Below are 27,241 nucleotides of genomic sequence, written 5' to 3' on the forward strand. Positions count from 1 at the left end.
AGCGAGAATGAGTAGGGAGCCTAACAACTTAAATTCTGTAATTGTTCTTCTCACCAAAAACATGCTCATTATATGTTGTTTATAATATAAATACTTCTCAATGAATAGCAATCTCAGAAAGAAAAAAAATCAATATTAGAGAACCAACAAAGCCAAACACAAATTGGATCTGAAAACTTAGTCAGGCATGGTGGTGCACACCTGATCCCAGTGGCTCGGGAGGCTGAGGCAGGAGAATCGTGAGTTCAAAGCCATCAGCAACAGCGAGGCACTAAGCAACTCAGTGAGACCCTGTCTCTAAATAAAATACAACATAGGGCTGGGGATGTGGCTCACTGGTCAAGTGCCCCTGAGTTCAATCCCTAGTACACTGCCCCTAAAAAACCCCTGAAAGCTTGCAGACATGAAACTATGAATATAAATCGATGCCTTGACATAAACAAGTTCCATTCAGCCAGTATTCTCAAGGATGTTTTTGATAGAATGCTATTTATTCTTCAAAATTAAGGGTATACACTATATATCTCTTATTTCCACTTAGTTATTAGTTATAGGTATCTAGCATAACAGATGTTTTAAAACTAAAAGGAAACAAAAGCCCCAAAAGATTATGTGATTTGTTCAAGGTCACAAAGCAAGTTTTAGCGAATCTAGACTAGACCTGATTTGATTCCCAGTCCAATATTCCTCTTATCACAATATAGAAGCCCATATTTATTCACAGAAATAAATATTTAGAAAATATTTGTCTTAAGTAGTGAACATATTTAGTGAAATATTAAAAAAAAAAACCTTTCTTCGATCACTGGGACTCCTGTAGGTCTAAAGTCATTACTGTTATATAAAAATACCATTGTGGGGGGGCTGGGGTTGTGGCTCAGTGGTAGAGCACTCACCTAGCATGTGCGAGGTGCTAGGTTCGATCCTCAGCACCACATAAAAATAAAATAAAGGTATTGTGTCCAACTTCAACTAAAAATATATATACATATATATATATATATTTTAAAAAAATACAGTTGGAAGTAGAAAACATAGTGCTTTATTGATATGTCCCCTTTTGGCTTTTCTTTTCCATTACATATTAAATTATCAGTCTGAAAAATACTTGCATTTTTCCACTTTAGTAACATTAGGAACAAACTCTCCTGGTCGATTATCTGGTCCATTAAGTATTATTTTATTTTTTACTTTTTCAATGATTATTATATTTGATCTCCTTATGTCTAATATTGGTTAAGTTTATATTCATGCTATCCCTATTTCATAAGATCAAAATTCTCCTATCAAAGCAGGTTCCATACCAGAATTATCTACCTGCCCACCTATCAATTCAGTAGCAGAAAGTTCCTCAAAGAAGTAGTTTCTAAGAAGAACTAGTTTTGACATGCCTTTCAAATTTCAAGAAAATCAACTTAGTTTTAATTCTATTCAATAGTATTTTAAAACTAGGAGAAGAAAAGCCTGTTTATTCCCAATTATTTGCTAGATACTAAGCAATACATTGCTCATTTTAAGGAGTTTGGTTATAAGGCAATGTAAAATAAGTAAGAATAAGTTTTCTTTAGCTATTGCTACCTCCAAAGGCATGTAGAGGGCAAAAAATATTAGAAAACAGAATGTGGCAGAGCTGGCTGAGGCAAAATCAAATACTGAGAAGGCTAATCTATATTACATGGTAAATTGGGGATCACTACAATTTGATAAATGGACCCATAACTCGAGGATGGGCTAGTTAATTGAAAACAACTTGATTAAGAGCTGTGGTTAAGTATAAAGGTGAACTAGAATGATAAAAGCATATTATACTACCAAGTTACAACCAAATTACCACAATCCAATTTCACTTGAAAATAAGCTTCTCTTAAAATTTTCTAAACCTACATTAAAACTTTTCAATAGATTGCTAACTCCATGACAACAGGCTTGTTTGTTTTTCATATTTTTAACCCTCAAATCATTCAGCATAGTAACTTTCACACAGTATGCACCTACTAAATGAAGTTGGTTTGTAATGAAGAGGAATGAGAATCCACTAAGATTCATGTAAGATATTCTTTATTTCTGCCTTGCTTTTCCCCTAATCTATACATTTCTTCCATAAGCTAAACTAGAACAAAGAATAAATGTAGAGATGTAGCATATAAGTGGTTCTGATAAATCAGTTTGAAAGGAGTATACAAGTGGGAGGCAGGTCTAAAATCACTGATCACCTGAAAGCTTGAGTCCTCGTTCCCCTACTTGGGTGTCATATCCATGTGGCATTCGAAGAATTGCATCATGAAGTCCAGCTAATTTTGCCACTGCATATACTTCCTCAGGTGAAGCATTGATGTTTCCATATAAAAGGTTGTAGTAAATAGTATTATGGAAGAGGACAGCATCCTGAAGCAGATTTACATACAGACACATATATATTTATATTCATTCCAAAAGAATTTGAACAATTGTATAGATATAAAGGCATAAAGAATAAAATATGACAGCCCCTTTTATCACCCCAACTCTAAAATTCCATTTCCCTTTCCAGAACTATCACCATGAGCAGTTTGTTACGTATAATTTCAGATTTTTAAAAAATGCATTTGTAAGCCTAAATATATATGGGTTTCCCCCCAAAACAAGTGGGGCCATCCTGTACTTATTATTTTTCAAATGAGTTTTCCACTTAACATATCCTGGAGATTTTCCAAGTTAATAAAAGAAGTCTACTTCATTCTTTTTACTAATTGTATATTTTAGACTATGGACATACCATAATTTATCTATTTTCCTACTGATTGACATTAATCATTATATATATGACTGTGCATCTGAGTATACTTTAATCAATAGAGTATGAGGTTGTCAAATCCCCATATCTTTAGCAATCTTGCATATTAATTTTAAGTTGCTGTTATTTCTAGAGGTAGAATGCTGTTTAAATGAGCACTTCCTTAATTACTAATGAGGTAGAATATGTTTTTCTATATTTCTAGGAAGCTTTGACACTGGACTTGAAGTACAGAAAAAAAGAATTTTTTCACATATGTGTAATATATTAAGTAACGCTGATTTACTTAAAGTGAACATTCATCTCACATTTTTCTTTCAGTCTTCAAGTAGGTGAAAGGCTATAGTTAGTAAGGTGAAATAAAATGATGCCATTAGTTCACATGAACCAGGATATACAATTAAAATCTTCTTTGACATCAAAATCACACTCAGAATTTCAGATATAATTTTAAATAATAACAATATTATTTGACAATAAAAAGTTCTCATATTGGAATGGTATCCAAAAAGTTCAAAATTGTATATATACAAAGTACCATATTCTGAAAAAGTTAATAGTAAAAATCTGAAAACAGAAAATAAAGGTAAAAAAATATTAATTAACTATTGGACTTTTTTTCATGACTTGCTAAATGAGATTTCACCTGCTCTTGCCACATACAATAAATGAGTAACTATGTGAGATGTTACTTCACTACAGTAACCATTTTATTATCTATATAATTTTCTCTAATTCAGGCCCCAGTACTTCCCCTTTCTCTTCTCTCCTCCCTCCTACTGTTCCCGTTATACCACTACTTATCTTTCTGCAGTTTATACAAACTGAATGTAATGAATTTCCAAATCCTTGTTAATCTAATAGGTAAAAAAAAACCATTATTCATTTAATTTACATGTATAAAGCCTCTTATTAGAATAAGTAACTTTTCTTTTGTTTATTGACAGTATATTTTTTCTTTTGTGAATGAAGTATTTTATTTCTCAAAAGAATGAGGGTAAACATTAAATAGCCCAAGAGAATGGCAGGAATTTAGTTATATGAATGAGAATATTGAACCCTATATAGTTAGTCCAGAATCTAGATCACTTGACAAACAGTGTTTCTCAGCAGATCTACATACCATTTATCAGAATCACGCAGGATACATATTAAAAAATGCAGGTTTCTGGGCCCCTCTAGAATCACAACTAGGGTGTGTGAAGAAGTGAAATTTCAATCATCTCCCTAAGTGACTTATACTCACTTAAAATCTGGAATTCTCATTAAAAGAGAGGACAGAAAAGACTGTCCTGTGTTAGATTACTTGGGGACTTTTTACAAGATACATATCCTACTCTAATCACTTTATTACAATTTCCCCCTCCCTCTTTTCCATATTTTGATCTGTTCTCTCAGGGATTTTATTCCAGTTTCAGGAATCAACTTTATGAAATTGCTAGCTGCAACTAATCCCCAAGTCTCTCCATGTGCTTTCAACATCAGAAAACTCTCACATCCTTTTAAATTTATCTATTATTTTGAATTTATTTTCTCACAAAGTCACTCAGCAAATATTTATTAAATGCTTACTATGGGTCAGGCACTGTGCTTGGTACTAAGGGCAGTAGTGTTCAAGACATGATGCAAACTAGCAGTTGAACTGCTCTGTAATTATAAATTCATTATATTAAAAGCTGTTCAAAATTATAATAATAGTTTTCCTTTGCTGAACAATCTTGTGATAGATATTGTGCTTGGTACTTTACACATACTATCTCTAATGTGTAACAATCATCCTATCCTGTAAGATAAAAGGTATCCTTACTTTAGAGATGAGGAAACTGAGATCCAGGGTTATAGAACTAATGAGGTTTAAAACTGGCATTAGAATCTAGGTCAGCTTGACTTTATTCTGTGCCATTCTAGGGCTTAGTAATTTTCCCATCATGCAGATTTCCCATTCAAGTTTTTTTTTTCCTATGCTTTTGTTAAATGTTATTTTTGGTAACAGAAGTTCACCTGTAGAAAGATCCTACAGAATGGCAGAAGATCTTTGTCACCTGCTTCTTGGGGGATTAATATCCAGAATAAATTAAAAACTCAAAAAGCTCAACATCAAAAAAATCCTATCAATAAACAGGCAACATATTTCAACAGACATCTCTTCAAAGAGGAAACACAAATAGCCAACAAATATATGAAAAATGTTCAACATCCCTAGCAATCAGGGAAATGCAAATACAAACTACACTAAGATTTCAACTTATCTAAGTCAGAATGGTAATTATCAAGAACACAAATAAATGCTGTGGAGATTGTAGGGGGAAAAGGTGCATTCATACATTGTTGGAGGGTTAGTAAAACTACTTTGGAAAGCAGTAGGATGATTCCTCACAACTAAGAATGGTGATTTCAACTAAGAATGGAATCACCACATGACCCACCTATCCCATTCCTCAATATTTATCCCAAAGACCTAAAATCAGCATACTATAAAATACAACTAAACCCATCTTTATAGCAGTACAACTGACAATAGCCAAGTTATGAAACCAGCCCAGATACTGGTGAACAGATGAATGGATAAAGAAAATGTGGTACACACATACACACAAACACACATACACAAACACACATACACAAACACACACGCACGTACGCATACACACACACGCACATATGCATACACACACACAATGGAGTTCTACTCAGCCATAAAGAAGAATGAACTGTGGCAATTCCTGGTAAGTAGTTGCAACTGGAGATTAGCATGCTAAGTGAAATAAACCTGACTCAAAAAATCAAGGTTTGAATGTTTTCTCTCAAATGCAGAACCCAGACTAAAATAAGGGGAAAAATGGAGGAAATTTCATGAAAATAGAAGAGGGATCAGTGGAGTACAGGAACGAGTTTGAGGGGAAGAGAGGAGGGATTGGAAAAGTGAGGATGGTAGAATAAAACTGACTAAACTGTCCTATGTACATATTTGAATATACCATGGTGAATTTCAGCTTTATGTAGATTTATAATGAACTATTTTTTAAAAACTATAAATAAATAGAAGAATGGTAGAATACAAGAAAAGAAACAGGGAAGGAAGGAGGAAAGGAAGGTACTGGGGACTAAATTGGAGCAAATTATATTTCATGCTTGTATAATGATGTCAAAATGAACCCCAATATTTGTGTAACTTTAATGCACTAATAAAATTTTTTAAAAAAGAAGTTCAACTGTAGGACCTAACACTCCCCACTTAATTAGCATATGCTGACTCCTCAGATTCAAATTATTATAGTTTACATAACCATCAACCCAATAAGTCTTCCAAAAATTTTATTTTTCTGTTTTTAAGTACCTGTGGTACTACTCCCACTGCCCTCCGAAGGCTTTCCAGGCTTACATCTTGTATATTTTGACCAGCAAGGTAAATGCTACCTTTTTGAGGTTCATAGAAGCGAAACAACAGCCTCACTATTGTGCTTTTCCTGAAATTGGAGACAAGGAGAGGTCATTTAGCTTCTATTGGCATCAGGAAACCCTAATTTTAAACCACAGTAATCAATTCATTAGGATAAGAATAAAATCACATTCAGAATTTTCAATCAGTAATGAAGAATTTTATAAATAACTAAATTACCCACCCTGACCCACTACCTCCTACAATGGCCACTTTCTTTCCTGCAGGGACTTCAAAAGATACTCCACTAAGGACTTTCTGTCCTTCAATATATTCAAAATGCACATTATCAAAGGCCACCGTAGCTGTCTGTGGGGTGATCTGAAGGGGAGATGCCATCACTTTGTCCTAACAGGGAAGAGGAAAAAAAACAACACTTTACATACTACCTTAGAGTACAGCTATACCATTATTTTTTTTTAACAGAGAGATAAAAGGAAAATAATGGGGAAGGAGGAGGTTTATGAAAGTGGAATTAGAGCACTTCCAAGCATGCTTTTAAAGATTCGTGTTTTTTACTCCTCACTGCTAAGGTTAAAAAAAAATCATGAATGGTTTGGCTGCTGGACAACTTTTGCAGGGGGTGGGGGAGGGTTAGCAGGGAAGTAAAGGGCTGAAGGATGTGAGGAGAGGCAATCATATATTCTGCAGCATTATTAGCAAATGTAAATCCAGTATAAGTAGGAATAATTTAATAAAATTTAGTTTCTAGATATAAAATTTTTTCCTAACATTGTTTTTAAACATAGAAATGAAATCTATAACAATCTCTTAGTACACTTGACAGCCCCAATTCTTGCAAGAGAGAAATTAGTATGCTAACATGATAAGAGTATTCCCCTAGAATAATCCAATAATAATGAGATGATGCTCATGTATTTTTGAAAAGGTACTAAATAGATTACTTACTTTAATTCGGGTGTCTACCTTGAGTAGAGTAAACAAGGTATTCATATCTATGAGTGCTTGTCTAGTCTCTCTATATACAGTTCCCAGAAAGTTAAGGGGTAATGAAAGCTGAAAAAGCAGTCCATTCACCATTACTAGATCTCCAACAGTAAGGGTACCTTAATATGCAAATGGCAGAAGGGAAAAAAAGATATTTTAGATGAGAGTCATAAATTTTCCCTGTTTAAAGAGAATTTTATAGCCTATTAATATGAAATCCAGTGTAAAATATATATAATCAACAACTCTTAGGCTGTTTCAATTTCAAAGCATTCAAATCCATGATTTAGATAATACCGGGAACTTGGTATATATTAAGTGCAATGGGAAAGTCCATCTACACACTATAATACACACAAAAAAATTGTTTAATTAAGGATAGAAATGGAAGGTTAAAAAATCTTTCTTCTCTAAAACATAAGCAATTGTTTCTTTGTAGTATACATTCAAAAATTGAAGCTAATGGATATACCATGACTGAGAATATTAAATCTCATATTAATTTCAGCATGAATGAATTCTAATTGGGGGGGTTACACAAGACGTACAGACATATTACTTTTGAAGTTATAGAAATGAAAATATTAATAAAAGATTATAAGGTTATGGTAATTCTACAAGCAAGATGTTTTTCCCTTTTAATCCTTTGGACTAAACACTGAACTAATGACTTTGATTTCCAGGTCTATAAGTGAAACCAGAAATACTGAACACTAAAACAAACTTGCTCCTCAAAGATTCAGGTTGTAGACCCATAAAATGTAGAAACAGTAATCCCAATCAATGAGAGAGCCAGTGCTAAACAAAAAGAAGAGATGATCAATCAAGAACACACATTCTGATACAAAAGGAAACCATTACAAAAGTGCTAAAGTACTTTATTGAACACCCTTTATAACTAAGACAAATATACACTTCTTTTCATTAATCTTAGTTACAAAAGTTAAGTTTAATATAGTCTATAAAATGTGATAACTACAGATGCATTACCTGCCACAATTCCCTGACTGGCAAGCACCATTATAGCTGTTAAGCCAACACTGAAAATAGCACTTTGGCCAAAGTTCAGCATAGCCAGAGTAGAGGTACTTTTCAATGAAGCAGTCTCATATGTCTTCAAAAATCCATCATATCTCTGTGCTTCATATTTTTCATTATTAAAATACTGCAAAATACATAGAAACAGTAACTATGGACAAGTATAACAGGTATGTATTCTTTTTTTTTAAGTGATTAGTATAGGTTCCACCTGACTTCATATCTGGATACAATCTTGTAGTACAGACTTCATTTTACAAACTTACTTTCGATACACTGGACTATGGTACTCCTGCAGTTTTCTATGATAAGTTGTATTATAAAAGTTCACAAAATTCATCCAGTAAACATTTACTGAATACATACCTAATGTGAACCCAGATCTAAATTTAGTTAGATCAATGACACTTCCTTCAGGAAACTTGCCCCAGATCCTCTGAGACTCAGAATTGGCAGTTCCCTTTGCTACAAATTATGTCTTTCTGTTCGTCATCTGCATGCTTACTTTAACTCTTCTACTTTTGGTATATCATAAAATTCTGGGAGGGAAGGGATTACATGATAATCATTTTTTACTACCCTCTCCTCACTTAGCATAATGCTTTACATATAAGAGAAATTCAGTAACTATTTGTTAAATGGAAAAATGAACAAATAAGTGAAAGAATGAATGAAAATCACTATGCTAGGTACCCTAAGAGATACAAAAAGGGTTAAGCACTTACATGCCAGCTAATTATCTTAATGTTCATTCTGAATCAAGATGTTAACAATATATTTATGATCATTATAATTAATTCAGAAAGTAAAATTCTGATGCTGCTAAATAAAAACAGGTAAAAATAAAGGGCAATGTCTAAAACAGAAGAAAAACTTAGTATTATTCCATAACCTAGAGATCCTATCCTTATCCTAACACAAAGCTCTCACTTATTGCACCTATTAAATTAAATGGCAGAACAAATCTTGATGCAGTATGAAAGGCAGAGGAAAGTACAATTAAACACATTACCTTCACAGTTTCATAATTCAGCAGTGAGTCTATAGCAGCATTACCTGCATCATTATCCGCTTTGTTCATTTCTATTCTAAATCTAGTTCTGTAAGACAAAGATTTGCACAGGCATGAAATGTATGTTACAAAAGCATCGCTAATTTCTGGACTTTGACTGGGCCCTGAGGAATACCATACCTCCACCGTGTGACTGCAACTGTGAATGCTGTGTATGCACCAAGTGTTCCTAGGGTTACCAAAGCAAACTGGGCACCACATTTGTAATACTGGAAAAGTTCAAGAGAAGAAATGAGAAACAATTATTATTCTTGTCAAACAGTGTATATGATCTAACAGCAAATCTCGGTCACAAGATATTAATTAAAAATATTAAGGTAGGAAGTATATATGACAATAACTGGTGAAAAACCTTAGACAATCTACTTTGGGTAACAAGGAAAGAAAGCCAAATTTCACTTGCCACATTTATACAGTCATCAAATGCTAATACTAAAATAGTACAATAAGCTTGAAGAGGAACAAAAACTGTACATGTATACATATTTTAAGTATAAAAGATGAAATTGTCTTAAATTTTATGAATGGTGAATAGCAACCTAGATACTCTGAGCATATCAATCTGATGCCATATATAAAAATCTGTTAAAAAACACTTCACAAACACTAGCTAATTAATGGTCTATTTGTAGGATTAAACAGTTCTAAACAATAACAACATGTAAAGAGCTTGGACAGCCCTTGAAAGCTTGTGGCAAAATAATTAAACAAACTGCATAATCTTTCTTTCTGAATTTAATTTTCAAAACCATGGGCAAGCAATAGTACAGCAGCTTCAAATATTCAGTAGCTGCCAATGAGAAAACTAATAAGATAAAAACTTGCTATAAAGACTGTTTTACTTACCAAAATACTACTGACAAGTGTCACTTCAAACATGATGGGGAGAAGATTAAATACCAAAGCACTCAGGACAAAACTGATACCCCTTGTCCCTCTGTCAATAGCCTTAGATAAAGCTCCTGTTTGTCTGCTTAGGTGGAAACCCAGATCCAGGTTGTGAAGATGGAGAAAGACATTTTTGGCTATTCTTCGAATTGAATTTTGGGCTACTTTTCCAAATACTGCATTTCGAACTTCATTAAACAAGGCAGCTCCAGCTCTTGATACACCATCTAGTAATACATTATAAAGAAAAAATGAGGTGTTAAAACATTAGAATCAAGGGATTGAAAAAAATGTTTGTACAGTGAATACTCAATCAACAAATATATCACAGAATATTTATACTAAAAGAAACCTAGAAATCCTTTATCCTATAGAGTACTAACTTTTCCGGCACGATGAATCTCTCCTGGTGTTATTTTCCCCCAGATTTCAGAGGCTGATTTTTCCCATTAAAATACTCTCAATAAATAATAGACCATATGGCCTTATTATGGATACATGTACAATATCTGTTAAGGTTTTTGATCTAGTTCAATTCTCTGAAATAGCAAATAATAAAAATAAGATCCTGAAAATTCAAGTGTTTTAACTAAAAGCATGCTCCTACTCATATCTCATAAAATCTCCTTTCTAATGCATGGAACCACATGGGATTCATACTGTTTTTAAAAATTTTACATTTGTGTCATAACTACTAAGTTTATTTACATATCTATCATTATTTACCTATTTTTTCTTTAATAGCTAACAATAGCAAGAAAATAACTGCCCTTATTGAAAAGGTATTTATAAAAAGCCTATTAAAATGGTTGTTATAAATTTAATGTCCTATTTAATATTATTATTTTCTAGAATGTAGAGAATGCCACTATTATCATAGACTTTTGCAAAGTATACCATACAAAGAAATTCTAAAAATCATATATAGAAAATCTCACATAAAATAATAAACATCCAAAATACTAAGTTGTGTTTGTGGTGAAAAGGTCATCTGCTCAAATATGATGAACCCTTCTTGAAGAAAGTCAACACCTGTAGACAGATTAAAGAATCACACATACAACCAATCAGAACTGCTGTTGCCATGGTTGCAACTGTATTTGGTGCATCACTCAGGTTCAGCATGTTTCCCGACATCTGGTTGAGGCTGTCTACAGCATATTTAAACATGAAGGGAACCACAATATTCATGGCCTAAAAATATAAAAACATCCATTATCCACCATACATAAAATAATTATTTGTAAAAGTACAAACTTAATTAATACTTATGGAAATGTTCAGAAATTAACCATTTGCTGGTATTGGAATGATTTCCCCAATTTGTAAAGATAAAATCTTTGGCATTAGGAGAGCTATCATTTTAAGATTTTTATATCACAGTACCATGTTAATGTTCATTTACAAGCTATGTGAATTTGTCTAATGCTCCTGCTTCCATGGAATGATACTTGATTGGTCACTCAAAAATGTGCTTTCTGCCATCTGAAATTCTACAGAGCTCATAGAACTTAGTGCCAAACTGCTATATATTTATTTGTTTGGGTACACATTTTGCTTTTCTCCTATAAAAATTTTAAATATCTTTATTTTTATCAATCTATCATTTATTTATCTATTTTTATGTGGTACCGAGGATCAAACCCAGTGCCTCACATGTGTGAGGCAAGTGCTCTACCACTGAGCTACAACCCCAGCCGCTCCTACTGTAAATTTGAGGGTCTGTATCTCATTACTTTTTGGTCTTACCCATGCTGAGTATAATGCTTTGTATATAGTAAATATTCAATTCACATTTTAAAGATGAATTTTTTCACCATGAAAATGGTAAAAACTGAAATTATATAGCAAAAAGGACCTCAAAAGCTGATATAGTACAAGTATCTGTGGCTGATTCATTATTTTTAAAAATATGTGTAGATTTATTTGCCCCCAAAAGATCCTTTGCTCTAATACCATAAAAGCAAAACCCACTGAATGCCAAACTAAGTTTTCATTAACCAAAGTACATCTCCATGAAAATATACCAAAATAAAACCTAAAAACTTAAACGTTTCAATGCTTTCATTTATTCAGAGCAAATATTTAATCATTCATGTTCTACACTTTCTGCAGAATTATAGTGTCTAAAACATCAACCACCATTTAGGAACACAAAATTTGTTAGCCTGCCAAAACTTTCTTTAGTAACAAGTGAAAACAATTCTATAAGGCTAAATAAAAACATGGATATTCCAGCTCTTGTTCCAGTATTGTGCTATCCCCATCTTTGTTAAATATAGTGATTTATAGGCAACAAGTCTAAGTTTAGCTACAACTGATAGAAGTTATGTAAATCTTACCAAGCAACATTTGAAAGTATACAAGAGTTCTTTGCAACCAAGCAGGTGTTCTAACATTCAACAATAATGTTGAAATACACACAGCTGTTGGAAAGCTTTTCAGAATGTAACATGAGAGAAACTGCTTAAAACTTCAAGGTTTTTAACTTCCAAAATATAATCTAATATAGAATACATGGGAAGTCCCCAAAAATAAATTTCTCAATTCTGATTTTCTTATAGCCATCTAAGCTTAGGCTCTTGTTTGTCTTGAAATGGTCTCCTCCTCTCTACCTCTTCACTCTTCAAAGCCCAATTTGAATTCTAGTTCTTTCGTAATGACTTCTCTGATATCTGCAGTCAATTTGACCTTCTGCATTTCCCAATCCTTCTCTTTTTTTTTTACAGTTTATGCCTTGATATCACTTTTATTTTTTTTTATTGTTGGTCGTTCAAAACATTACATAGTTCTTAATACATATTTCACAGTTTGATTCAAGCGGGTTATGAACTCCCAACTTTACCCCATATACAGACTGCTGTATCACATCAGTTACCCTTCCATTGATTGACATATTGCCTTTCTAGTGTCTGATGTATTCTGCTGTCAGTCCTATTCTCTACTATCCCCCCTCCCCTCCCCTCCCCTCCCCTCCCCTCCCCTCCCCTCCCCTTTTCTCTCTCTACCCCTTCTACTGTAAATCATTTCTTCCATTTGTATTATCTTGTCTTACCCCTCCTTTCCTCTTATATATCATTTTGTATAACCCTGAGGATCGCCTTCCATTTCCATGCGATTTCCCTTCTCACTCCCTTTCCCTCCCACCTCTCATCCCTGTTTAATGTAAATCTTCTTCTCAAGCTCTTCGTCCCTACCCTGTCCTTGTTTACTCCCCTTATATCAAAGGGGTCATTTGGTATTTGTTTTTTAACGATTGACTAGCTTCACTTAGCATAATCTGCTCTAATGCCATCCATTTCCCTCCAAATTCTATGATTTTGTCATTTTTTAATGCAGAGTAATACTACATTGTGTATAAATGCCACATTTTTTTTATCCATTCATCTATTGAAGGGCATCTAGGCTGATTCCACCCTCTTGCTATCGTGAATTGTGCTGCTATGAACATCGATGTAGCAGTGTCCCTATAGCATGCTCTTATTAGGTCTTTAGGGACTAGACCGAGAAGGGGAATAGCTGGGTCAAATGGTGGTTCCATTCCCAGCTTTCCAAGAAATCTCCATACTGCTTTCCAAATTGGCTGCACCAATTTGCAGTCCCACCAGCAATGAACAAGAGTGCCCTTTTCTCCGCATCCTCTCCAGCACTTATTGTTGTTTGACTTCCTGATGGCTGCCAATCTTACTGGAGTGAGATGGTATCTTAGGGTAGTTTTGATTTGCATTTCTCTGACTGCTAGCGATGGTGAGCATTTTTTCATGTACTTATTGATTGATTGTATGTCCTCCTCTGAGAAGTGTCTGTTCAGGTCCTTGGCTCATTTATTGATTGGGTTATTTGTTATCTTATTGTCTAATTTTTTGAGTTCTTTGTATATTCTGGTTATTAGGGCTCTATCTGATATTAAATCAGAGACACAGCATCCGATAGAAGAAAAAGTTGGTTATGATCTACATACTGTGGGATCGGGCCCCAAATTCCTCAATAGGACACCCATAGCGCAAGAGTTAACAACTAGAATCAACAAATGGGACTTACTCAAACTAAAAAGTTTTTTCTCAGCAAAAGAAACAATAAGAGAGATAAACAGGGAGCCTACATCCTGGGAACTAATCTTTAATCCACACACTTGATATCACTTTTATATTTCTCATTTACTTTACATATGTACATATATACTGTCTTCTTAATCCATATACAAACCTGTGACAAAACATTTAGTGAACAACAGCTTTGAGTCAGCTATGATACTAAGTGCCATTCATAAAAGTGAGGACTGAAACAAATAACAATTCTATGAAATGGGTATTATCATTATAGTTGAGGAAACTCAGGTTCCACAAGGTTTAATGATTTGTCTGGTTGAGCAGCAGAGCTAAGATTAAAATTCAGGTCTGATACTTGAAGTCAGAATCTTTTTCTTGTATGTCATACCTATATTAGCAGCTTACAAGGCAGGAACTATATATTTAGTTTCTTTTCCACGGTAAACTGGACACTTTTAAGTGTCCCATTTAAATTGGCTACAGATGTAAACTATGCAATTTTTCTAACTCATAGCTTATTGTATCTTCACCACAGCTACAATGAGTGAGGACTGAAAGTTATGTATCACCATTAAGGTGATGCTATTTTACTTTCTTGAAAATGTTTTGGGGTTTGGTCAAGTTTGGGAACATCCTTTTAAAAATGCAGAATATGTGAACATCATCTATCCTGTGAGTTATTGGCAGAAAAATTGTAGTTATTAGCAGAGTGCGAAGAACATGGTACTACCTCTAATTATCACTGAATACTGTTGGTTTTCCCATTAAAATAATTTTAAAAAGGAAAGAAATGCACTAATAAAATAGAAGGCATTATATTATTTGTAAATATTTTCATTACCAGCCATGTGTAGATTTCTTTGGCCTTCTGATATGCTGAGGGTATGATGTGACAAATACCGATTTTCCCTAATATTCCACCTTCAGCAGAACCAGACTTAAACCATCTCAAAAGAGAATCTCTTTTAAAACCTCTTATTTTGAAGTAATTAGATTCACAGGAACTTGGAGAAATGGAACAAAGAGATCCATGTATTCATAACCTTGCATCTCCTAATGATGTCTTCTATAGCTGTCATTCAATATCAAAATCAGGAAGTTAACACTGGTGTATTACTGTTAAGAAAACTATAGAACTTATCTACTTTTCAAAATTTTTAACATGTTCTCATGTGTATGTATATTTGTCTATTTGGCTCTATGCAATGTTATCTCATGTTTAGATTCATGTAACTACCACTACAATCAAGATATAGAACTATTTCACCACCACAGAAAAACAGATTTTGATTCATCTTTGTATTCACTCCCACCCCACCTGTTCCACTCTAGTCCCTGTACCCTAGCAATCACTAATTTGTTCTTGATCTCTATGGTTTGGGAATCAGACAATACATAACCTTTTGAGATTGGCTTTTGTTTCCCTTACAATAATGTTTTGGAGGTTCATCGAGGTTGCTACACATATCAAAGGACCATCCTTTTTTATTGCTGAGCATTAATCCATGGATGTATCAGAATTTGTTCAACCATTCACCCATAAAGGAATTTTGGTGGTTTCAATTTTGGGAGTATTGTGGTTAAAGATATTTGAACATTCTCATATGGATGGACATAAATTTTCATTTCTCTGAGATAAATGTACTGGAGTTCAACTACTAAATCTATGTAGAACTTTTTAGAACTGCCATACTCTTTCCAGAGTGTACCATTTTATAATAACTGGCAAAGCATAAGTGACTCAGTTCCTCTTCATCCTCATCAACATTTGACATTATCACTATTTTTTCTTTTCTGAAACTATTGTAGTAGGTGTGTAGTAATAGCTCCCTGTGGTTTTACTTTGATTTTCCCAAATGGCAATGAATATCTTTTAATGTACTTATTGGCCATTTGTTTCTCCTCTTTGTTGAAATATCTGTGTCTTTTGTACATATTATAACTAGATTGTTTTTCTACTACTGAGTTTTAAGAATTCTTTATGGATACTAGTATAAAAATCATTATTAGATATGTGATCTGCAAATATTTTCTCCCTTGACTTTCATTCTGATAAGAAGCCTGAACTGTCACCCAACTTAACAGAAAAGAGGAGTTCCATCTCTCAGGAGTCAAAAAAGCTAAAGTAGGAACCTGCACTTTTACCCTCTCCAGCACTAATGAAGCAACACCACTGCTCCAGGAAAGTGGTATTATAGGAGGCGTACTAAACAGAAGATTTAAATAAGGTCCAGAGCTCTACAACGTAATAACCTAAATGTCCAGGTTTGAATAAAGAATCAACTATCGTATCAAGAACCACGAAGATACCAATTTGAATAAGAAAATCGACAGACACTAACATCAGGATGACACAATGTTAGAACTATCTGACAAATATTTCAGAGTAACAGTTTAAGTGCTTCAAGGAACATTATGAATGTGCTTGGAACAAATGAAAATAATAAATGTCTCAACAAATATAAGGAGAACAAATGAAAACTTTGTAACTAAAAAATATAATGACTAAAATATAAAAACTCAATGGATTAGGCTCCATGGAGAAATGGAAAGGCCAGAGAAGAGTTATCAGCATCATTCTACTTCCTAATTTGGCAAAAAGAACGCAGCAGGAGACATTACACTAGCCAACTTTCAAAATATACTACAAACCATAGTAAGTAAAATAGCACAACAGTGCCATAAAAACAAACACACAGATCAATGGAATAAAACTGAACCTCTAGACATAAACCCATGCCATCTACAGCCAACTGATTTTCAACAAGGTACTAAGAAAACAATGGATATCTACTATATACTGGATATCTATATGCAGAAGAATGAAGCTAGAACCCTAGTTCTTACCAGTTACAAAAGTCAACTCAAAACAGGGGTGAGGGCATAGCTCAGTGGTAGAGTTCTTGGCTAGCATGTACAAGATCCTGGGTTCAATCTTCAGTACTGTAAAAAGAAATAAACTGAAAATGGATAGGAGACTTAAAACGTTAAGACCTGAAACTATGATACTACTAGAAGAAAACAAAGGTTAAACACTTTGGGACACTGGAATGGACAAGGATTTGTTTTAGACAAAATGCCAAAATCACAGAAAACAAAAGCCAAAATAGACAAATGAGATTATATCCAACTACAAAGCCTCTGCATAGCAAAGGAAACAATATAATGGAAAGACGACCTACAGAGTGGGAGAAAATATTTGCAAACTATATATCTGACCAGGGTCAATATCAAGAACGTATATACAGCACTCCAAAAATTCAATAGGAAAATACAAATAAAATGATTAAAAATGGGCAATAGATCTAAGTAGATATTTCTCAAAAGTAAGCATACAAATGGCTAACAGATATATTAAAACGGCTCAATATCACTAATTATTGGGGAAATGTAAACCAAAACCCACAATGAGATATCGCCTCACCCCAGTAATAATGGCTAATATTGAAAATATTAATGATAACAAGGGTTGATGAGGATGTGGAGAAAGGGAACTCTTGCACACTGTTGATGGAAATGTAAATTAGTACAATCATTATGAAAAACAATATAAAAGTTCCTCAAAAAATTAGAAGTAGAATAACCACATGATACAGCAATCCCTCTCCTAGGTGTGTGTGTGTGTGTGTGTGTGTGTGTGTGTGTGTGTGTGTGTAAAAGTGATAACTAAAAAGTGATAACTAAACTCCCATGTTCATTGTATCACTATTCAAAATAGCCAAGAAACATAAATAACCTAAGTGCCTATCAAGTTATGATAAAGAAAATGTGATACATGTACACAATGGAATACTCTCATTTATGACAACATAGATGGAACTAGAGATGAAACCTGCTCAAATATAAAAGATGACAGGAAAGGTGAAACAGGAACAAAATAAAGAATAATCTTGCAGAAAAACAGTAAGAAAATGGTATAATTAAATTCAAATATACCAATAATATTATTATAATTACCAACATATTAAATAAGCAACATAAATCAATAAATAATGTACCCATATACTAGCAGCGTGCAATTAGAAACCTAAATTCAGAAAAGAAAACAATTTACAACATCCCTCCCTATCCATCCCCCCAAAATGGAAATCCTTAGGAATAAACCTAACTCAAAGTCTCTTGTACTATTGATTTGCTCATTCTTAGGGGAGGAACTATTTTTGTCCTCTGTAGGATATTTAGCATTGTCTTTAACTTCTATACACTACATCTCAGAAACATATCCTACCTCCTCCAGTTGTGACCAAAAAAAAAAAAAAAAAAAAAGTCTCCAGACACTGCCAAATGTTCCCTTGGGTTCTAAATCACCCCTGATTGGGAACCACTGGTGTAATCCAACAAGAACAGGGTCTGTGTGTGAAAGCTACCAATGCTTATGAAATAGATCAAAGAAGACATAAGTAAATGGAGAGACATAAGGCATTCATCCAGTGGAAGACATAATGAAGTAAGGATAATAATTCTCCACAAATTGGTACATAGATTTTTAAAAAATTTTCATTAAAAGTACCATTAGGTTTCTTTGTTAACTATGGATAAATTTATACAGAGAGGTAAGGAACTGAAATAATCAAAACCACTGGAGAAGAAAAGAAGTTGAAATAATCATACTACTGGCTTTATGACTTACTATAAGTCTACAAGAATTAAGATAATGTAGTATTAGCAAAGTAAGAGACACATAGACCAATGAAATAGAATAGATTTCAGAAAAAGATCCCACACATATAACTATAGTAGAAAAATAATGGCTCCCCAAAGAATTCCATGTATATTTTCTCTAGAGTTTGTAGAAATGATAGCTTAAATGACAAAATGAACTTTGCAGATGAAGAAAATGGGAAATACAGGAAAAAGTATCTTGAATTATTCTGATGGGTTGAATATAATCACAAAGATCCTTAGGGAGGCAAGAAGGTCAAAGTCATGAGAGCAGATGGGACCAAGAACGCACAAGGGTCAGAATGAGATAAAAACTAAAGATGCTACTGACTTTGAAGATGAAGGAAGAGGTCACAAGCCATGAAATTCAAGTAGACTCTAGAAACAGGAAAAAGCAAGGAAATGGATTCTCCCTGAGAGCCTTGGGATGGAGCAGAGCTCTGCCTTTATTTTGACCTAGTAAAACCTAGTTTTGGACCTCTGATTTCCATAAATGTAAACTAATAAATCTGGATTGTTTTGAGCTACTGAATTTGTAATAATTAGTTGTACCATCAATAGTGAACAAAAGAAATTCAATGAGGAAAGGATAGCCTTGGTGTTGGAACAATTAGAGAACAAAAATAAATAAACCTCCACCTAAACCTCATATAAGAATTCAACCTGAATACAGATCTAAATGTAAAAGATAAAAATATTAAACTTCTAGAAGAAAACAGGAGAAATTCTCAATGATGTCAAGTTAGGCAGATAGTTCTTAGGCATGACAACAAAAGCATAATACATAAATAAAAAAATGATAAACTGGAATTCATCAAAATTTAAAACACTTGTTCCATATAAGGCAATAAAACAAGTTATGGATAGAAAGACTATCTGCAAATCAAATATTTGAGAAAAAACTTTTACCCAGATTATATTAAAAACTCCCTAAACTCAAGAGGAAAAACAAAACAGCTCAATTAAAAACAGACAAAAACGAGAACAGATCCCGCCCGTCATGGAGGAGGGAAGGCCACCAGTATCCACATGTTGTTTGAAGAGGTCCGCGTTGGTCGCGGTCCGGGGCGACGTGCAGTAGGTGCGCCGCCTTCTGTACCGCGAGCTGGTGCACCCCGACGCCCTGAATTGCTTCGGCAAAACGGCTCTGCAGGTCATGATGTTTGGCAGTCCCACCATCACTCTGGAACTTCTGAAGCAAGGTGCTAGCCCCAATGTTCAGGATGCCTCAGGTACCAGTCCAGTCCACGATGCAGCTCGCATTGGATTCCTGGATACCCTGAAAGTCCTCATGGAGCATGGTGGTGATGTCAACGCGCCTGATGGCACTGGGGAGCTCCCCATCCATTTAGCTGTGCAGGAGGGCCACAGTGCTGTGGTCAGCTTCCTGGCTCCTGAGTCTGATCTTCAACACAGGGATGCCAGGGGGCTTACATCCTTGGAGCTGGCACGACAGAGAGGGTCTCAGGACATCATGGACATCCTGCAGGGGTGCACAGTGATCCCACTGTGAGCCAGGGCCACTCTACCCAGCAAGAGAACCCACTAGGTTCTATCAGAAGAGGAGGGAAGAAACACTTTCTCTCCTCACTCTTCTTGCTCTTTACAGAAGGGGGAGGAAAACCAGTTTGTGGCTTATTGGTGTTGATTTTTTTGGGAGTGTGTGTTTGGGGGACATTTCTCATTTGTTTTTCTCACCCCTTTTGGTGTGTTGGACAGAGAAGGGCTCCAATAGTCAACAGCCACCGAAACAGTTCATTTTGTCTGCACCCCGGGCTACTGGGGCTGCAGACTAGACCCAAGCGCAAAGCGCTTAAAGCCCCAGCCTCAAGGCTCCTGGTGACTTTGGCCAGCTGTGCTCAGAGAGATCCCTGAAGTGTGAGCTCTGTCTTGGACATGGGGGGCAGGGAGGGAAGTGTTTCAAATCAATAAAAGGGTAGTATGAGTAAGATATTTTGTTGGAAGCTTGTTTTCCAGTCTCTTGTACAGCGTTTAAAAAAGAGATTCTATTTATTAAGCTTTATGGAAAAAATTGTGTGTGATAATTTAATGTTTCTACCCATTAAATTAAAACTTGTGCATGAAAAAAAAAAACGGACAAAACACTTGAACAGACACTTCACAAAAGTGGAAATCTGGATGGCAACTAAGCACATATGAAAATATTCAATACCATTAGCCAATTTCCTAAGAAGGGAGATGTAAATTAAAACCACCAGATACTACTGCATGCCTGATAGTACCAAGTGCTGGCAGCCAAGAAGCAAAGCAACTGGAACTCTCACACATTATTGATGGGAATATAAAAAGAGCTTCTCTGGAAAATAGCTTGGCAGCATCTTATAGAATTAAAAATATACTTAGCATGACCCAGCATTCCACTCTTTGGTATTTATTCTAAAAAAACTGAAAGTTGGGTTACATAAAAACCTATACCTGAGTATTTAAAGCAGTTCTAGTTATAATCACTAAATGGTAGGAAGAACCCAAATGTCCTTGAATAGGTGAATGGATAACAAACTATTTATTCATACCACTCAACAACAAAAAGAAATGGACTGGTATACTCAGTGACTTGGGTGAATGACAGAGGCATTATTTTCAATGAGAGAATTCAGCTTAAAAGGTCATATATGACATGATTCCATTTATATGATGGTGTGGTTCAGATATGGTTTGAGTGTATCCTCCAAACATTCATATGTTGGAAACTTGGTTCCCAGTGTGGGGATGGTGAGAGGTGATGAACCATTAAGAGATGTGGCCTACTGGGAGGTAATTAGGGCATCAGGCACTACCGCCAGAAGAGATTAATTAAGTTTCATAGAACCCTAGTTAGTGCTTGAGATGGTGAGTTATAAAAAGAGTAAACCTCATCCCTGAAACTCTGGTTTCCTGTCTTGCCATGTGATCTCTCCTTTTGACATGTGTTCCTGCCCTGATGCTATATATCATGTTGTGATGCAGTTTGATGGCTTCACCAGAGTTGAGCTGGTGACATGTTCTTGAATCTCCAGAAGTGTGAGCTAAACAAAATTTCTTTACAAAGTACTCAGTCTTCCATATTTTATTACAGCAACAGAAAATGGATGAATATATATGATATGTTCGAAATAAAAATAATTATACTGAGAGGACATATCAGTGTTTCCCACCATTTAGTACGACTACGAAGGATAACTCACGGGAGATTTTGAGGTGATGAAACTTTTCTGTATCCTAACTGCAGTTGCAATTAAATGAATACATATAAGTGTTAAAAATCAGAGAACTGTATACCAGAAAGAGTTCATTTTACTGTATGTTCATTAAAATTAATTTAAAAACAAACAAAGCCAGTGTCTCAGGTTACAACAGACCTGATTCCCTAGCACAGGAGCTAACTATCTAAAGCTATAGGACAATGTATTTCAATCAAAATCAACTCAATATGAAGCCTCATATCATGTCACTTCCTAAAAATTAAGAAATTGGTTATTTTTACTAGATTTTAAACATGTGACAAAAGGTATATTTAATTTGTAACTGCAACATACACATTAAGTACAAGAGAAATAAAAATCAAAATCAACTCAATATGAAGCCTCATACCATGTCACATCCTAAAAATTAAGAAATTGGTTATTTTTACTAGATTTTAAACATTTTACAAAAGGTATATTTAATCTGTAACTGCAACATACACATTAAGTACAAGAGAAATAAAATGACTTATCCTTACAAACTTTTTTCTTTCCTAGACCTTAATTTAAATCATATTTCATCTGCTAAACTTTTGAATGCTCAGAGATTGTGTATCACTAAGAAATTGAATTCACTTAATTTTTAGTACAAAAATATATAGTTTGGGACAGTGATTGAAGAACAGACTTAAGGAAAAAGTAAAATCATCATATGCTATGGTTTGAATATGGCTTGTTCCCTCCAAAAATAATACTGACATTTGTTTGCCACTGTGGTGGTACTGGGACATGGGCAGTGATTTAAGCAGTGATTGGGTTGCTAAGAGGGATTAGGGCCACTCTTGTGGTAATGGGTTAATTCTTCAAAGAGTGAGTCTTCAGGGACTGGAATTTCAGAGTCTTTGAATTTCAGAGTGGCCTCAGTTAACTAATGGCTCCATAGCAGTGCTGCCAAGAAGGGCTGAATATATTTAAATAAGAAAAAGAGAATTTTTTACCTTGTTAATTGCTTCTCTAGTCATAAAAGGACCAGGAGGAAAGAAAGAAAATAAAGACCAAAGACTCTAAAAGGAGATTTGATTAGCAAGGCAAAACAGAGAAAATAAAACTGAACAAGGCACTTACATGAGCTGTAAAGATCATCAGGTAGTGGTAGGACCTTTACAGAACTTAAGTCTATTCTCATTAAAAGGAGAAAAATAATAACAAAAAGAAAATAATTACCTGAAAATGGAAATTCTTTTACACCTTATAAGTTACTCATTCATAAAAATTAGGCCTGAGTCATAAAGCAAATGCCACAAAAGAGTCCCATCACATAAGTAAAATTTTCTGTCTTAAAGCTGATTTTGGATATTAAAAATAACCACAACAGAAAACAGCCTGTTTAGTCCAATCCTTGCAACATATCTGAATATAGATTCCAAGAAGATGAAATAAGAATTATGACTTAACAACAAAAATAACAAAACAAAGAGTCCATATTCAAGAATGTTACATAATATAATATTTATAAGAAATCCACTAATTGTTTATACTTAACATGATAGTTTAATTAGGAAAATATAAACATGACAAAACTGAGACATAAATAGAAGAGACCATATGTCATTGTCAAAAAACAGACACCTAAAACATGTGTAAGCAAGTTGAAAACCTAGAGGTCATAGCCATAAAACAAATTTGTTGTATCTATTTCACAGCTGAAGAACACCTAACTGAAAGCAAAGTAAAGAACATGGAAGAGCAAGAGTTTAGAGTCTTAACTCTACTAATCAAATCTAAGAGATAAATCCTCTTACATAAATCCTTTAAGAGATAAGAACTTTAGAGGGGAAAAGTGGATCAGACTGATATTTAATGAACACTTTGAATGCAACCAGTAGAAGTAACACAATTTGTTTGGTTGATTCATTATTTTTTTTAAATGGCCTTATACCACAACATCTTATTTGATGTAATATTAGCATTTATCTGGAATAACTGGTACACAGCTAAGGTCTATTACAAGGTAGGACTCCAATTGCCTGTATGATATATAAAATGCTTAAAAATCACTCCCCTGCTCATAATTTTAAAAATGTTGAACTGAAAATACCTCTTTGAAGCTAAAAGAAAATTGAGGTAACAGGGTAAACTGCTATCCCCAAAACTAGGTGAATCATGGTTTACATGGAAAAGGTGTTATGGCTGGGGGAACAAGCAAATGGTAAGTTAGGAACATTAATTGCTAAAGAATGAGCAAGAACTAGTCCAAAAGATTAAAATCCTGGGGGTCCCCACTTTCATAAGTTTTACCTCCTGTGACAGTCAGCTTTTCATTACTATGGCAAACTTGAGATAATCAACTTAAAATAAGAAAAGTTTATTTTGACTCACAGATTTGAGGTTTCAGTCTATAGGTGGTTGGCCCTATTGCTTTTGGGCCAGTGGTCAAGTAGTACATCATGGCAGGAAGTGCATAGTGGAACAAGCTGCTCAACTCATGGAGACCAGGAGGACACAAAGAGAGATATAGGGACCAAGATTCCAATACCCTCTTCAAGGGCATGCTCCCATATGACTGGAAGACCTCCCAGTAGGCCCAGCCTCTGAAACATTCTATCACCTACTCAACAGTGCCAAAGGTTGGGGAGAAAGTCTTTAATACCTGGGCCTTTAGGGGACACTTATCCAACCACAGCATCTCCAGTAGCCACACCAGGTTCTAAGGATAGATATATGAGGAAAAAAATCCCCTCATTATTTACAGTAGGGTGAGAGGAAATAATTGTTTCAAAATATGACCTGAGTATTCTGTTCTCATTAACAAAGGCTTTCCCTCAAGAGAAACTATTTTACCAAAGCATAACTAACTTAAGTTTTATCAGAGTATAACTAACCTGGGAGAAGGAAAATACTCAGCTCTACCTCCTCTAGCATTCCTATCTTACTAAATGAGGAAAGGAAAGCTGAAAGCAATTGTGAGGTTCATATCCTAGGGATACATGCTCATGATAATTCTGAGATGTAATTATATGATTATATAAGGATTCCTCTCACCTACTTAATAGGCTCCGCATCAATAGGGCTCCTCTATAATAACAGGCAATTACACAACTGAAAAGACTACAAGACTCAGAACCTATTTAAAAGGGAGTCTCCAGAGAAAGACAATGGGGTGACAAAAAAACAGATACTAGAGGAAATTTTAGCCTGACACATTCAGCTATAACAAACATTAAACACAGTCAACTTATACCCTGATAAACACAAAATCTCACACTAACAGCCTATTTACCTCAGTATCTTGTACTCAATAGATCATGTCCAGATTTCAAAAAATAAAATTACAATATGCAAAAAGACAATAAATAACTTGAATAGACAAAGTAAGTATCAGAATCAGACTCAGTTAAAGCACAGATTTTGGCATTATCAGGTAAGGAATTTAAAATGATGAAGACTAAGTTGCTAATAGAAAGAGCAGAAACCATGCAAAATCAGATGGGTAATGTAAGCAGAAAGAAGGGAATATCTAAGGAAGAACCAAAAAGTTATGCTAGAAAATAAAAATACTGTAACAGAATTAAAGAATGTTTTTGATTAGCTCATTGGTAGACAGAACACAACCACTAAGGAAGGAATCAGTGAACGTGAAGATATATGTCAAAAGAAATTTCACAAAGGGAAAAGCAATGAAAAAAAAGTAGAAAAGAATGTGCAAGAACTATGGGACAATTACAAAAGGTATAACATATATGTAATGGGAATAGTAGAAGGAAAAGAGAAAAGGAACAGAAGAAATATTTGAAGGAATAATGACTAAGAATTTTCCAAAATGAATGACACAAAACCACACATGCAAGAAGCTCAAAGAACACCAAACAGGGGGAAAAAATAACACATTTTGGCATATCATATTCAAACTGTAGAAATTCAAAGAATCTTAAAAGAATCTATAGGATAAAACACCTTTCCTACAGAACAAAGACAAAAATAACATTGGACTTTTCTTCAGAAACATGCAAGCAAGAAGAGAATGGAGTGAAATATTTAAATTATTAAAAGGGGAAAAGACCACCGACCTAGAATTTTGTACTCAGTGAAAGTTTCCTTTGAAAGTTAAGAATACACACCTTCTAAAAATAAAGTTGAGGGAAATTATTGCCAGTATATGTGGCTTTCAAGAACTGTTTAAAATTTCTTCAAAGAGAATAAAAATGATAAAGATAAAACCTTTGATCTACATAAAAAGAAGTGTTAGGGGAAAAATTTAATGTAAAAGTACTTATTTTTATTCTTAATTTACCTAACAGATGACAGACTATTCAAAATAACAACAAAAACAATATATTGGGTAATTAGAATTATAGATAAGTGGAATGAATGACAACAATCTATAAGTGATGGGAGGATTAACCTAGTAATACTATTATGTGCACTACCCATGCAGCAGTATGTTATGTGAAAGTAGACTTAGGTTAGTTGTAAATGTATATTGCAAACTATATTGCAACCAAGAAAAAAAATTAAGTGTAACTGAAATATTAAAAGATTACAAAAATTAGAATCACATCAAATGGTCAACTTCAGAAGTAGTTTGGAAGAAAACAAAATTAAATCCAAAGAACAAGGGCAACGAATACAAGGAAATTATACATATGGTCAATACTATTAATAAAACTATATCAATTAATCATTTAAAATGTGAATAGTCTACACCAATGAAAAGACAGATTACCAGGGCAAATTTTTAAAAATTATAGGCCATACGTGGTGGCATACACCTGTCATCCCAGCTGCTCGAGAGGCTAAGACAGGAGGATCATGAGTTCAAAGAAATCCTCAGCAACAGTGAGGTGCTAAGCAACTCAGTGAGACCCTGTCTCTAATAAAATACAAAATTGGACTGGGGATGTGGCTCAGTGGTTAAGTGCTCCTGAGTTCAATCCCTGGTACCTCCCACCCAAAATAACCCAATTATAGAGCCCACCTGAACCACAAAGACATAATGGATTAAAAGTAAATGGATGGAGGGCTGGGGTTGTGGCTCAGTAAAAATAAATAAATAAAATAAAGGTATTATGTCTGTCTACAACTAAAAATATTTGATAAAAAAGTAAATGGATGGAGAAATATGTACCATGCTAACATTAATCAAAGTAAAGCTGAAATAAGTATATTGATTCCAGACAAAGATAATTTCAA

The 27,241-nt window shown here is 34.3% G+C and overlaps 1 protein-coding gene and 1 pseudogene across 1 annotated transcript in view; one reads left to right on the forward strand and one right to left on the reverse strand.

The window, feature by feature from the left end:
* Abcb7 (ATP binding cassette subfamily B member 7) overlaps positions 1 to 27,241 on the reverse strand; it is a 104,820-nt gene that overhangs the window by 13,636 nt on the left and 63,943 nt on the right. The window contains exons 5-13 of the mRNA XM_005337484.4: positions 11,220 to 11,352; positions 10,117 to 10,385; positions 9,391 to 9,479; positions 9,211 to 9,298; positions 8,151 to 8,325; positions 7,122 to 7,279; positions 6,397 to 6,560; positions 6,111 to 6,240; positions 2,214 to 2,385 (exon numbers count right to left, since the gene is read on the reverse strand). Of these exons, the coding sequence (XP_005337541.1) occupies positions 2,214 to 2,385; positions 6,111 to 6,240; positions 6,397 to 6,560; positions 7,122 to 7,279; positions 8,151 to 8,325; positions 9,211 to 9,298; positions 9,391 to 9,479; positions 10,117 to 10,385; positions 11,220 to 11,352 (1,378 nt within the window). The remainder of the gene's footprint in view (positions 1 to 2,213; positions 2,386 to 6,110; positions 6,241 to 6,396; positions 6,561 to 7,121; positions 7,280 to 8,150; positions 8,326 to 9,210; positions 9,299 to 9,390; positions 9,480 to 10,116; positions 10,386 to 11,219; positions 11,353 to 27,241) is intronic.
* Positions 19,900 to 20,689, forward strand: LOC101968278 (cyclin-dependent kinase 4 inhibitor D pseudogene; annotated as a pseudogene).

This window comes from Ictidomys tridecemlineatus, chromosome X (assembly GCF_052094955.1).
Source record: "Ictidomys tridecemlineatus isolate mIctTri1 chromosome X, mIctTri1.hap1, whole genome shotgun sequence".
NCBI lineage: Eukaryota > Metazoa > Chordata > Mammalia > Rodentia > Sciuridae > Ictidomys > Ictidomys tridecemlineatus.